The sequence below is a fragment of the Urocitellus parryii genome, chromosome 3 (genome assembly GCF_045843805.1).
Source record: "Urocitellus parryii isolate mUroPar1 chromosome 3, mUroPar1.hap1, whole genome shotgun sequence".
Classification (NCBI taxonomy): Eukaryota; Metazoa; Chordata; class Mammalia; order Rodentia; family Sciuridae; genus Urocitellus; species Urocitellus parryii.
The window spans coordinates 64,093,025-64,108,261 of NC_135533.1; the positions used below are offsets into that span (position 1 = coordinate 64,093,025).

General features: G+C 34.5%; 1 protein-coding gene across 1 annotated transcript in view; it reads right to left on the minus strand.

Annotated features, from left to right (window-relative positions):
• Positions 1-13,030: 13,030 nt before the first annotated feature.
• Positions 13,031-15,237, minus strand: part of LOC144253709 (protein piccolo-like) — a 215,642-nt gene continuing 213,435 nt past the window's right edge. Inside the window, exon 6 of the mRNA XM_077796433.1 lies at positions 13,031-15,069. Within this exon, the coding sequence (XP_077652559.1) occupies positions 13,031-15,069 (2,039 nt within the window). The remainder of the gene's footprint in view (positions 15,070-15,237) is intronic.

Below are 15,237 nucleotides of genomic sequence, written 5' to 3' on the forward strand. Positions count from 1 at the left end.
AAAAGTTAAATATGAAATTATTGTGAGTTCCAGTAATCCTATTCCTAGGTATATATCCAAAAGTATTAAAAAACAGGTATTCCAAAAAATACTTATGCATTAATGTTCTATGCAGTATTCTCAATAGGAATTATGTCCCTCAATAGATGATGAACAAATTGTAGCATACATGATACAATGGAATTCAACTGTACAAAGGAATAATGTACTGATAGGAACTACAAAGTGGGAGAACCTAGCAAACAAAAGCCAGGCACGAAAAGTCACATATTATATGATTCCATTTACATGTATATCCAAAATGGGTCAATGTACATAATCAGAAAGCACATTGATGGTGGCCCGAGACTAAGAGAAAGAAATGGATAGTAACCATTGAATGGGGGAGGTAGTGGTGAGTTTACAGCATTAATGAATATACTGAATGCCACTGAATAGTTCGACCCTATCTCTAATAAAATATTTTTTTAAAAAAAGGCTGGGGATGCAGCTCAGTGTCTAAGGTCTCCCTGGATTCAATCCCTGGTACCAAACACAAAACAAAACTAAAAACCAATAAAACTTACATGCTTAATTTTATATAAAATAATAAAGTATATTAGTTACAATTTTAAAAAATCTGCTTAATTAGTTTCATAGTCAAATATCAAAATCCTCAAATCTGCAAATTTTATCACATTTCTGAGATACTCAAAAGCAGTACTGTTTAGAATACTATAAAATGTACTTCTCATTGATTAATTATGCTCTGATATGCTTCTGGAAACTTTAACCAAATTTGTCAGTAGTATCCCCTTATATATTTTATATCTTAACTGATAATTATAAAAAAAAAATCAATAGTTTTACTTTTCATAGTTTTCACAAATATAGCCACCAGCAGGCTCTATTTCAGTCTCAATTGCATGTTAGTAACCAAGGCCACCCAAACTTTGTGCTTCACTAATACAGCATTCGTACATTAGTAAATATACTATGAATGGCTGGATTATTTACTAAAACATTCAGTTGTGTTTTATTTTTGTTATAAGAGATTAGTATAATGAGAAGTTTTCTCCCCTTTTAATCATATGAAGGTAGCTGCCCATTAGGTTCCAAGCCTGCATACTTGGCCACCATATCTTTTGAGTTATAGTGTCCACCCAAAGCCTTCTTCTCCTTAAATATACATATCTAAAGTCTAGTTGGATGGAATTTCCCAAGATAGGACTTTTAAGAGCAATGGCTTTGGAAGCCACTGGAAGCACCATGGGTTAAACTGGCAGATATAAACATTGAGCTGTTCTCTTTAAAGAGCCATCAGGACTTGGAATAGGACAGCATCATCAGGGAGCAATAAAGAAATGATATATCAAGTTGTTTTAATATATTAAAGAAATATTATGTTTAGATGTTCCAGTGATGTAAGGTAAAATATTCACTACAAAAGTATAAAATTTAAAGCATGGCTAGTGTTAATGTCTAGAAAACAACTGTATTTCTAAATTTTATATTTCTTTAGAAAGAAACTGCTAAGTGAGAATTTAGATATTATTTTTAGAAGATTTGTTGCTTTACCGAAGGTTATATTTTCTTGAATTTCTCTAGGAGAAAAGGTACTCAAAGGAACTGATGGCCTCCTTTTACTTCTTCCTTTTAATCTCCTAGTATGAAGTTATTAGAAAGTAAAAAATAGCTCTTCTTGTAGTTACTACTTCAAAAACTTACAGGGAATTTGTGCCCTTGTGCCTTCAGCCAGACTGAAAGAGGGCATGATGACTAGAGAGCATGAACAGAAACAATGCAGTAACTTCCATGAATTCACATAACTTAAAGGCTATGGAAACAAGATAAGCAAGAATTACAATAATTGGAGAATGCACATGCAGCTCTTATTTTCTCATTTCTATACCATTTAACCTTCATATGATACTGCTGGACTAGGATAATGAATCCTATGTACAACTATCTCATGTTTCATGGGCAAAATCTTTTATACCATGGGTTGAACAGTCTATGTAAGCAATCAGAAGTAGAATAATAAAGTTAACAAAACATTCTAATAATTAAGATGACAATTTGTCTGAAGACACGGAAAAAAATTAAAAATAAACATTAAAATGCACTGCCCTTTGAGCAGTTTTTTTATACTCTAAGGTGCTAAATATTATAGTTCTGCCTATAGTCATTCCATTTTGAGAACAAATCATTGGCCCATAATGAGACTGTAGTTATTCCAACGTTCCTGTAAAATATTTAATGATAGTCTAATCAGGACAAAACTAACTCTATTTCATATGATACAAATACAAATCTTTAATGATGCTATGTTTCTGACATGAAATATTGGAATTATGACTATTATATGTGTTTTTAAGAGCATCAGATCATTAGCAATATGAAGAATGATTTAGTATCTTCATATCAAAAGCTATGGCAAATATAATGATGATTTTAATAGTGGCACAAAGCCTTGACTAAATTATATGACAAAGACTTTTTTTTAAAATTTGTTTTACTTAGTTACACATGACAGTCTTGAGTAGAATGAAACAGACATTATTATTACTGTGTGTATACATGTGACAAAGACATTTTTATGTTCAGATTCTTATAATGCTTAACCACAAAATCACAGGAATGTCTATTGTTGTTTATTTTTCCATCATTGATTAATTATTCTTTGGTCTGGAGCACAACCTTGAAACATGACATTAAAATAGCTAAGACATGGTTTTATCTTTCCAATGAATAAAATATCTCGTATTCATAAACCTAAACCATGTGAAAAAAATCCTCTAAAATTAAATAATAAAACATTCTTGTAAAGAACTTGACTATGGTTCATATTCCATATGGTCTATGGAAGCATTTGCTTTTTAGAAAATAATACAATTAACATTGATTAAGGGATAGTAAATTAAATCATATTAGTGTCAAGAAATATTCTATTGTTGATATAAAATATAAAACTCAAGTACTCATCAAAAAATGACAACATTTTTACTAAATCTCATTTTAAAAGTCTAATTTTTCCTTTCCTTTCTCATTTTTCCCTATTTAGTACCATAAGAACAGAGGTTGAAGTGACTACATTATTAAGTGATTTTCCAAATGAATAATCAAGGAAACATGAGCTTACTGGTTGCTGTGCCTTTGTATGAACATTTATAGATATCAACTCCTGACATAAATGAAAGAACTTTTTGAAACAACTAGCAAAGATTTTTTTTTCTATATACAATGCCATTGTTATTTTTGTTAGAACTATTTCTGTCATTTCAATACCTATAGCGCAATGAAGAAATTCATGGACATTTATTCATGTCAAAGGAAAAAATAATGTTGGGATGTGAAGTGACTTAATAAGATTTTAAAATTCTTACACTTAGAGTAAATTAGTTCTTTAAGCAGTGGTTTGGGCCCAGGTCCAAGAAGTAAATGACTAGACTTTTTAAGTGTCCTCTCTGCTTGGAGAATGAGCTCTGTAATTAGGGCTGAGATCTTGTAGGGGGAATGAAAAAAAAAAAAAAAAGAGGAACTTTACTTGCCCCTGTCATGCTAAAATATATACCTGATTAAAAGTGACTTACTCGTGTAGTTAAAATGGTTTATCATAGAAGCAGAACAAATTTTGTGTATTTTTCATACACTTTAACCATTCAGTTGGGAAGGAAGAAGAAGGAGAATGACATTTAGCCTCAAATCTATTTTTATTGAACTTTGATTATTTCAATAGTTACTCATTGTTCTCCATAATGCTAAGCTTTCTTTTTTTGTTGTTTTTTATTTTATTTATTTATTTTTTTGTTGGTCATTCATAACATTACATAGTTCTTAATACATCATATTACACTGTTGATTCACGTGGATTATGAACTCCCGCTTTTACCCCGTATACAAATTGCTGTATCACATCAGTTTCCCTTCCATTGATTGACATATTGCCTTTCTAGTGTCTGATGTATTCTGCTGTCTGTCCTATTCTCTACTATCCCCCCTCCCCTCCCCTCCCCTCCCCTCCCCTCCCCTTTTCTCTCTCTACCCCCTCCCCTCCCCTCCCCTCCCCTCCCCTTTTCTCTCTCTACCCCTTCTACTGTAAATCATTTCTTCCATTTGTATTATCTTGTCTTGCCCCTCCTTTCCTCTTATATGACATTTTGTATAACCCTGAGGATCGCCTTCCATTTCCATGCAATTTCCCTTCTCACTCCCTTTCCCTCCCACCTCTCATCCCTGTTTAATGTAAATCTTCTTCTCAAGCTCTTCGTCCCTACCCTGTCCTTGTTTACTCCCCTTATATTAAAGGAGTCATTTGGTATTTGTTTTTTAAAGATTGACTAGCTTCACTTAGCATAATCTGCTCTAATGCCATCCATTTCCCTCCAAATTCTATGATTTTGTCATTTTTTAATGCAGAGTAATACTCCATAGTATATAAATGCCACATTTTTTTTATCCATTCATCTATTGAAGGGCATCTAGGCTGGTTCCACAGTCTTGCTATCATGAATTGAGCTGCTATGAACATTGATGTAGCAGTGTCCCTGTAGCATGCTCTTATTAGGTCTTTAGGGAATAGACCAAGAAGGGGAATAGCTGGGTCAAATGGTGGTTCCATTCCCAGCTTTCCAAGAAATCTCCATGCTGCTTTCCAAATTGGCTGCACCAATTTGCAGTCCCACCAGCAATGAACAAGAGTGCCCTTTTCCCCACATCCTCTCCAGCACTTATTGTTGTTTGACTTCCTAATGGCTGCCAGTCTTAGTGGAGTGAGATGGTATCTTAGGGTAGTTTTGATTTGCATTTCTCTGACTGCTAGCGATGGTGAGCATTTTTTCATGTATTTATAGATTGATTGTATGTCCTCCTCTGAGAAGTGTCTCTTCAGGTCCTTGGCCCATTTATTGATTGGGTTATTTGTTATCTTATTGTCTAATTTTTTGAGTTCTTTGTATATTCTGGTTATTAGGGCTCTATCTGAAGTGTGTGGAGTAAAGATTTGTTCCCAGGATGTAGGCTCCCTGTTTATCTCTCTTATTGTTTCTTTTGCTGAGAAAAAACTTTTTAGTTTGAGTAAGAGACTACCAACTAAGAAAAGCCCAGGACCGGATGGGTATACAGCAGAGTTTTACAAAACCTTTAAAGAGGAACTAACACCAATACTTTTCAAGCTATTTCAGGAAATAGAAAAAGAGGGAGAACTTCCAAATTCGTTCTACGAGGCCAACATCACCCTGATTCCGAAACCAGACAAAGACACTTCAAAGAAAGAAAACTACAGACCAATATCTCTAATGAACCTTGATGCAAAAATCCTCAATAAAATTCTGGTGAATCGGATTCAAATACATATCAAAGAAATTGTACACCATGATCAAGTAGGATTCATCCCTGGTATGCAAGGTTGGTTCAATATACGGAAATCAATAAATGTTATCCACCACATCAATAGACTTAAAAATAAGAACCATATGATCATCTCGATAGATGCAGAAAAAGCTTTCGACAAAGTACAGCATCCCTTTATGTTCAAAACTCTAGAAAAATTAGGGATAACTGGATCATACCTCAACATTGTAAAAGTAATCTATGATAAGCCACAGGCCAGCATCATTCTGAATGGAGAAAAATTGAAGGCATTCCCTCTAAGATCTGGTACAAGACAGGGATGCCCTCTCTCACCACTTCTGTTCAACATAGTCCTCGAAACACTGGCCAGAGCAATTAGGCAGACAAAAGAAATTAAAGGCATAAAAATAGGAAAAGAAGAACTTAAATTATCACTATTTGCAGATGATATGATTCTATACCTAGCAGACCCAAAAGGGTCTACAAAGAAGCTATTAGAGCTAATAAATGAATTCAGCAAAGTGGCAGGATATAAGATCAACACGCATAAATCAAAGGCATTCCTGTATATCAGCGACAAATCCTCTGAAACAGAAATGAGGACAACTACTCCATTCACAATATCCCCCCAAAAAATAAAATACTTGGGAATCAACCTAACAAAAGAGGTGAAAGATTTATACAATGAAAATTACAGAACCCTAAAGAAAGACATAGAAGAAGACCTTAGAAGATGGAAAAATATACCCTGCTCATGGATAGGCAGAACTAACATCATCCAAATGGCGATATTACCAAAAGTCCTATATAAGTTCAATGCAATGCCAATCAAAATCCCAACAGCATATCTTGTAGAAATCGATAAAAGAATCATGAAATTCATATGGAATAATAAAAGACCCAGAATAGCAAAAACAATACTAAGCAGGAAGTGTGAATCAGGTGGTATAGCGATACCAGACTTCAAACTATACTACAGAGCAATAGTAACAAAAACAGCATGGTACTGGTACCAAAACAGGCGGGTGGACCAATGGTACAGAATAGAGGACACAGTAACCAATCCACAAAACTACAACTATCTTATATTTGATAAAGGGGCTAAAAGCATGCAATGGAGGAAGGATAGCATCTTCAACAAATGGTGCTGGGAAAACTGGAAATCCATTTGCACCAAAATGAATCTGAATCCCTATCTCTCGCCGTGCACAAAAGTTAACTCAAAATGGATCAAGGAGCTTGATATTAAATCAGAGACATGGCATCTGATAGAAGAAAAAGTTGGTTATGATCTACACGCTGTGGGATCGGGCTCCAAATTCCTCAATAGGACACCCATAGCGCTAGAGTTAACAACTAGAATCAACAAATGGGACTTACTCAAACTAAGCTTTCATTTGTGTTTTTACTAGTAATTTTATAAAATTGGAAGTGGCCCTTTCAAAAAGCTCACACAAAGGCACTTTGTTAAGAAAACCAACTACAATAGCAGTTTTATAATCCAGTTTAACAATATCTTATATTATTATCAAGGATTGAAATTAATTTTTTCCACTGTTTTAACCTAAATCCTTTCTAATTTCTTAAGGTAAAATTAAAATAGGTAAATATTCCCTTTGCTATTTATAGCTTCAGGCAAACTACCTGTTTATTTACTAGTTCATTTAAGACTCAATTTAGCTTCCCATGCTTATTCTCCTGTTTTCCTAATTCAAATTCTACTTAACATTCTACATACAGAACTGTTAGTACGTAATGGTGGAGGCTTACTTAATGCAAACAGTATTGATATTTGGTAGGTGTAGGGGTACAAAGAACAGTGATCTCAACTTTAGAGTTCTCATTTTTAAAATATAGAATTAAATCAACATAAAGCATACAGAAAGTATTTTGTAACTTGACAAAGCAACTGCATGTGAAATATTTTATTCTGTTATATAAGGCAATAAGTCTCCAGTATTTTATGTGTATATGCAGACTATATGTATGGATATTGCTTAATATAAATATATATTATGATGTTGACTATGATAAAAAAAAATAGCCAAACAAATATGGGAACATGCTGTGATGCTACCACAAAATATGCATTTCAAAATATACCCCAAACTTTTCAAATTTTTACATTAAAATCATTTTTAGTTGCTTGTTCACTTTTTTGTCAATAGTCACTAATGCAACAAATTATGAAGTCCTAAATAATTAGTAATTTGTACAAATATAGAGAGATATTAAAAATTCATGCATGTTTATGTGTATATTTGGGGGGGGAGATATATTTGGGAGAAGATTTGTGTAGCTTTATTATAAAGCCAATATAAACTTTTCAAGTAGTAAAAATAGGAAGTGTAATGAATTGTTTAAAACTAATATGATACAATATTTAGGAAGTCAATGAACATTAAATAATGCTCTGTGTTATTTAACTTGGTCAGTCATACTAAAATCTTGGTTAAGTCAGGACTCCCTGTGGTAGCTATGCTGGTATATCAAATATTCTAACAAGTTTTGGCAGAGGTCTTCACTGTGCAATTGGAACATAAATCAGTTCCTAAAAAGTCATGTCAATTTGTATGTTTTGAAATACGGTTATCTGAAAAGTGTAACAAAAATGATCTTTCCTTCAGCATGCAAAGATTTGTTGTGGAATCAACTGTTAAATGTGATTATAATGAAACAGCAATATTAATTACTGAACACTAAATTGAAATCACCTTAAAAATTTGTACTCACTCCCATTTGTATATGTGAATTCATTTGTGTTTTTAATTGATTTTACCATATCTTCTTGATTATTAAGGACTATAAATTATTTTACTGATATTTCTTTTGCAAAACTCTAATATAGTACTTCTATTTTAAGATAGTTGGATTTTAAGGTAGAAGGCTTAAATCTTAAAAAAGAAATATGTAATATGTCTTCATTATTAATGAAGATAAAGATACAGAATGAGTCTTCTATCATTTACAAAGCCTGTCTTTTAATATATGAATATGTTTTATATATGTGAACATTGTTTTTTAATATCCTTAAATACAGCTGATTTCAAGAAAGTAAGTTTTAATACATTGATTTCTTATGTAGCTTTTCAAAAAGGGCAATGAAAAAAAAAACCCTAATAAATATTATTCTTCAAATCCCATTTGGCCATCATGGCCATTATTTTCTAAACTCTTTACATTAGAAGAAGATAAAAATAAAATGTTGACAAAAGTAGAATTTCTCAATTTATGCTATGGAAATTTCTCTCAGAAATAGATATTGAAAAGTTCCCAAAATCTTAAAAATAGCTATTAAACAGCAATCAATGAAGCAAAACATATTCTTTGAACAATCAGTTCATTAACACCATCTGCTTTTTAATAGGATTCTGGCTTAAACTCTGAAACAAAAATATTTTAATAGAGTCTGCCTATTACTAAAAAAGCCCTCAAATTATTAAACAAGTCAAAAAGTAGGATACAATAGTTCAACACTTCATGGCTTATGTACTTTTATGGTCATGTATTGGTAAAAATATTTTAAGTGTAGCCTTTCAAAGTGAAAAAAAATAGTATGTGTTATCATTGATAAAGCATGAGCTATTCTGAAAACTATCTTTTTAATAGCAATCTCATTAAAAATTCTTATGGCTTAAGAGAGATAAATCTTGGAATAAATTAGATCCCTTGTACTTCCAAGTAAAATATTTTTAATTTACCTTGCTATTTCTCCCAATGGATGACATCACTTTCTCCTCTGACTTAGAAAAGAACATGATTAATTAGCCCACTTTCTTGAAGTTACTGATTATCTGGAGTACTGATACAAATCTCTCACTGTATAGAAGAAAGAGAGGGGGCATGAAGAACATATTTTTGTGCTGTGGTCTATGAAAGTTTCATCGAAATGAAGCTAGAGATAACCCACAAAACATACCAAAATATTGGATTAAAATAAATCCTGAGAAGATGTAGTGTCATGCATTAAGGAAATGGAAGAACAAAGAGGAGAAAGCAGAAGAAAATACTGTAACAGAGAATTATACAGAAAGTGCAGTAGGATAAATATGGTTTTGCTTTTGTTTTTGTCAATACCAATAGAGTTCGGGTGGGAGTTGGGAATTTGTGAATCCTTCAAAATGAAAACTTTGATGGCTAAAGAGGTTAATTTACACATCAGATTAATCAAATAAATTATCAAGAGAACCTATTAACAGTGAACTTAACAGACAAAAATCCTCATCCATAAATAAGAACTTATATTCTGCTGGAGAAAAAGATGATGGTGGAATGTGATGGACATCATTATCCAAAGTATATGTATGCAGACACGAATTAGTGTGAATATACTTTGTATACAACCAGAGATAGAAAAAATTTATGATCTATATGTGTAATATGAATTGTAATGCATTTTGCTGTTGTATATAAATTAAAGAATTAATAAAAAAGAAAAAGATGATATTCAATGAAATACACAACGTCTTTAAAAAGTGATCCATGCAAATTAGGGGCAGAAATAGAGACTTATGGTGATAGGTAGACATTTAACAGAATCAAATAAGGAGAGCATCTCTGTGGTGGTGAAATCTGAGCAGAAATCTGTACAGAGGAGTGAGACATGCAAAGATCTGGGAAGAGATCCAGATGTGAGCCCTGGAGGGGGTGAGGTTGGTGCATCCAAGAACAGCTTGGCTAGAGCAGAGTGAGGAGTTGTGGGTGTCTGGAGAGTGGCTGAGGTGGTGAGACAGGCAGATATCATAACATATGGGGCCCTGTTAAGAAATTTATCATATATTCTGAAATTGATGTAACTCTACTGGTGAGTTTAAGCTGCGCAGCCAGTGGAATAACCCAATGTACATTTTAGAAAATCACCCTCATTGCTTTTTAGAGACTTGACTCTAGGGAAGGCAAGAGTATAAAGGGGCCAGGTTATAGAGCACAGTGGAAATAAAAACTGTTTGGGTTCTGGACCAGGCTGTCAGGGTTAATGGATGTAAAACCCAAATTATATTCCTTGTATCTGGCCCTCCCTCAACATTCCAGTTCCATTTACAGTAAACTCTCTCCTCCTCTTTGCTGTGTATATATCCATCATTCTGGACCTCTGTACATTTAATTGCCTCTATTTAGAATGAATTCAATTTTTCTCATCATGGTACAACAGACAGTACAACCTCCATGCCTAGAACTTCCTCTTGGAGCCTTTCCTAACATTTTGGGAAAAGGAGATAACACAGAATCTTGTATAGTATAACATATATCGTCCACACTGTATTATGTTACTTGTTTTATCTTAATGCCCAATAAACGCTAATTCCCCCACCCCCCAATTTTATTACTTTGTGAAAATTTACAATCTGTAAACTACTGAGCTCTAGACTTCTTAAATTTACATGACTTTGACTACCACTCAGGAAGATCTCAGTACATTTAATATCTAGTAATCCATAGTTAGAATTAAGAAATTTAATTTAAAATAGTTTCAAAGCATGTCTAGACATTTGTATAAAAATTTAAAATTCACATATTAAATTCAAAGTATCTAAAATGCTAAAAAAAGATCTTTGATAGTTTATAAATTTGTCTACTTGTACACAATAAATCTGACTTTATATATAGTTGGTTCACATTAAATTATGCATTCATTTTGACTATTTGGAAGAATTTCTGAATTGTGTTCAAAAGCTCAATACACCTAAGATTTTTCACACTCAGTATTATTTTATAAGTTTACTCATTTTTTATGACTAAACTATTAATCAGTATTGTTTACACAATCAGTAGTGCAACCTGTATCACCCTATTGTATATTGCCAAATCCAAAATGAATACTGTCAGGAAAAATACTGGTAACTTGAATCTCTTTTTTAACTAAGTGCATTTGAATTCAGAATATATGGAGAGGGACTAGGGTTGTGGCTTAGTGGTGGAGTGTTTGTCTAGCATTCGTGAGGGACTAGGTTTGATACTCAGCACCACATAAAGAAATGAATAAACAAAATAAAGGTATTGTGTCCATCTACAACTAAAAAAAGAAATTCTTTATAAAACAAGAGTATATGGAGAGATATTAAGTACACCAAATATAAAAGCCTGTTTTTTTTTCTTAATGACAAATGCCTGGAATAGAAATATTACTTTTAAATACTGTAAAAACATATTGTAAAATTTTCTACTCAACTCATTAAAAGGATGTATAGAATACAGCTATAAAAATAAATATCTACACGTTGTAACTGAAATAAAAATCACTAGTCAAACTGGATAAAATCACAATGCACCAATGGTTCTCTGACTCTACAGATATGGTCTCTGAACCTCACTTGATGACATTTTTACTTTTTAGATATATTGTTTAATAAAAAAGAATATGATAGCAAAATTCCATTGTAAAATTAGAAAATTTAAAAATTTTAACTTAGTAATATGACTATCGATCTGTCTTTGTATCTACAAAGAGACTCACAGTGATATATAGTAATGTATTTTTTTTAATCCACAGCCAGAGTTTAACACAAATGGACCAGTGAAAATATGGCATTATCACAGAAACACCTATTTAGAAGTGTTAGGATTTAAAGACCTAGAGTTCAGAAACTAGTGTACTAGGCAGAGCTCTTAATTTGAATAGAAGACTTGTTTTAAGTTGAACTATGGTACTTATTAAGCACCTCCTGAAATAGATAGATATTAGATTTTCTTAATTATAATATGCCTGCTTTCATAACTGATCATTATTAATAATTCTCATTCTTATAGAGATTTTCACAAATATGTCTAAAACATCTGTATGTTTTCCCTCAAAGCATATGTACACATTTTAAAATAATCTCTACTATTCAAACAAACATAAAAATTCCTTTTGCTTCTCAAGTACTAGGACCAAGTCTCACTTGAGGTTAGGCTAACAAAGTTTCCAGATATAAAATAAGCATGGATGAAGTATGATAATTATATTATTCTTTCAATCTGCCAGTCCTAGAAATGCTCTTTTTTGAATAGTAACATCCTAAGATTTTTAATGTAAACATTCTAGCTGAAAGAAGAGAAGATGGACCAGATGATGTCCACAAACCTTCCTATTAATGAATTCCAGTACTTAGAATCTAAACTTATGAAAATTCTTTCTCAAATCTGTTTATAGTCAACGTTTATTCCATAATGTTTAGAAAAGAATATCCACTGAAATCAATTTACAATTGATATTTGGGATATTTTGATATTAAAACAAAATATTCAATCTCAATAAATCATAAAATAATACCCTTCTTTCTGGGAAAAATGGCACAGCTTGGGAGGCTGAGGCAGGAGGATCTTAAGTTCAAAGCCAGCTTCAGCAACTTAGTGAGGTCCTAAGCAACTCAGAAAGACCCTGTATCTTAAGTAAAAATATTAAAAAGGACTGAGGATGTGGATCAGTGGTTAAGTGTCCCTGGTTCAATCCTTGGTACCAAAAAAGAAACAATCAGCCCCCCCACACACACACACACATCATTCCATACAAAAACAAAAACAAAAAACCTTCTCATTTTGCCTCACAGAATGTTTTCTTCCCTTGGTTTTTAAACATATGCTTTTCTGTTTTTTCCTCAAATTTCCAATGCAATAGTCTTCCCTGACATTTAGTATTAGATTTCTAGATTACCACAAGCTTTTATTTACCTTCTAAGGTCTGCAAACACATGATTAATAGCAACTCATCCATTGTCTTCTAACTGAAAAGAATCACGCTTACCGTGAAGCCCTCGGTATACTGAAAAGGAGCCCTGGAACTTTCGTCTGCTGTTGGACTCAGAGGCTTGGGGTCAGACATAGAACGCTGCATCATCTTTGCTGTCTTAGGACTTGCTGGGGGAACTTTAGCCATATCTGGATGCAGTACTTTCTGTGGACTTATATCATCAGGGAGGGGTTTTTCATAAGGTACAAAGGCTGATTCTAAGGCTTTGCCTGATGAAAGTGGTGAGATGGGTGAATAAAGGACTTTTGGAGATTTGGGAGGGGAAGGAGCCAGCTGGAGTGTGGAATCTGCCCGAAGGTGAGATGAATAACCAATCTCTAAAGGTGTTGGGCGTTTCTTGTCTTTGGGTGGAGATGTGGCACTCAGATATTGAGGACTTTGTGTGTCTGAATCTGCTTCTGTTTGACATCCTAAACTGCCCCCTTTGTAAGTCTTTTCAGGTGCTGAAATGTGTTTAATTATTTCTACCTTGGCGTCCACTCGAGCTCGTACGGAAGGTGTTCTTATGGTTCCAACTGGTTCAGTTTGCACAGATATCTCTGCTACTGTCTGGACCGCTATGCTGGAGACTTTAGAAGGGGGTTTGGTCTTGTCAGCCTCTCCTGTGCTGTCACCATATTTCCCCGCACGAGCCTTTCTCCTTGATCGAGCAGGCATGTCCCACTCGTCCTGATCTTCATCATCAGTTTGGACACTGGTATCAACGCTTTTCCTAGTTCTCCTCCTCCTGCTTGCACAGCTCCGATCAGCAGCATCTTCATCGTCCGTTTGTACACCACTGTCCACTATTTTTTTAAAACTTCGGGGATCGTCTGCCATACTTTCTCCCATCTCATCATACTGTCCCCGGACTTTCGCTCCAGAACTTCTCTTTTTGGGTGGTTTTTCCTCTTTTACAACAACATCTGTTAGTGGTATTTCTGAGACAGTGCTCAGGATGCCAGGTGGGGCAATGTACTGTGTGACACCATCAGACTGGACCGTGTACCATCCTTGACTCTGTGGTATCTCAATGGCCACTACAGTGGAAGCTGTGGTGGTTGCATCTTCAGTTGCCCAAAACTGACCACCTTCTGGGGCAGCATACTGACCTTCCAAAATTGCCTGCTCTGTAGTAGTTTGTGGGGAAGCAGTTCCAGAAGGGTCATAATTATACTGGTAGATCTGGCGAATCTTCTGCTCCTCTAGCTGCTGGTGAAGCTGCTGTTGCAGCTGCTGGATCTGCTCAAGCTGTAATTGCTGCTGGGCTAGTGTCTCCTGCCTCATCATGAACTGGGCCTGCCGCTCTTCTTCTTGCTGATAGAGAAGGTGCTGCTTCATAGACTGCAGCTCCTCCAGCTTTTTTTGAACCATGATCTTTTCTTGTTCTCGGAACCTTTGAATTTCCTGTCTCTCCCACTCTAGTTCCTCAGCAAAACGCTGTTGCTTAATTTTCTCCAGTTCTAGGAGCTCACGCTCTAAGTCAAGTTGCTGCTGCTGTTTGTCTTCTTCAGGGACAATTAAAAGAGTGCTTTCATCTCCCACCATTTCAGAAAATATTTCAGATGCTGTGGTTAAAGTAGGAACAGAGTCTATTGTCTCAGCAGTGAGAGTTTCCATAGTAATAGTTTGCAAGCTGGCATTGATATCAATACCAGTCACTGCAATGTCTGTTTCGGAGGCACCTGTTGTTATGAAATATGATCTAGCCATAGGCTGGCTCTGGTGCAGGGCAGATAATGAAGTCACTGAATCAGTTGTATGAACACCAGACAAATCCCTCACAGTGGTGCTGAAAATAGAGCCAGGTTGTGTGGTAATGGCAAATGTGGAGGGGATCGGAGTTGCTACTGAAGAATAGACAACACCATTAGATGATCTCAAAACACTGCCCACACCATACTGGGGTCCTGGAGGTGGAGTCATTCTTGCTGTGGAATACTGTGGAGTACTAATTCCAACTCCTGAAATGACTTGTCTTGTTTCTGGATATGGACCTGTAGTCTTGCTTGAATAATCCATTACCTCACCTGAAATACAGGGTAGAGTTATAGTCCAGTTCTCAGAACGAATGATGCTTTTTGGGTATCTCATCTTGATGAATATAATGAATGGGACCACATGCAAATCCATAGGTTAACCTAATTATGTGCGGAATAAAAGCAATGTTGAACATGCAGGCACATGCAGGTAACTCT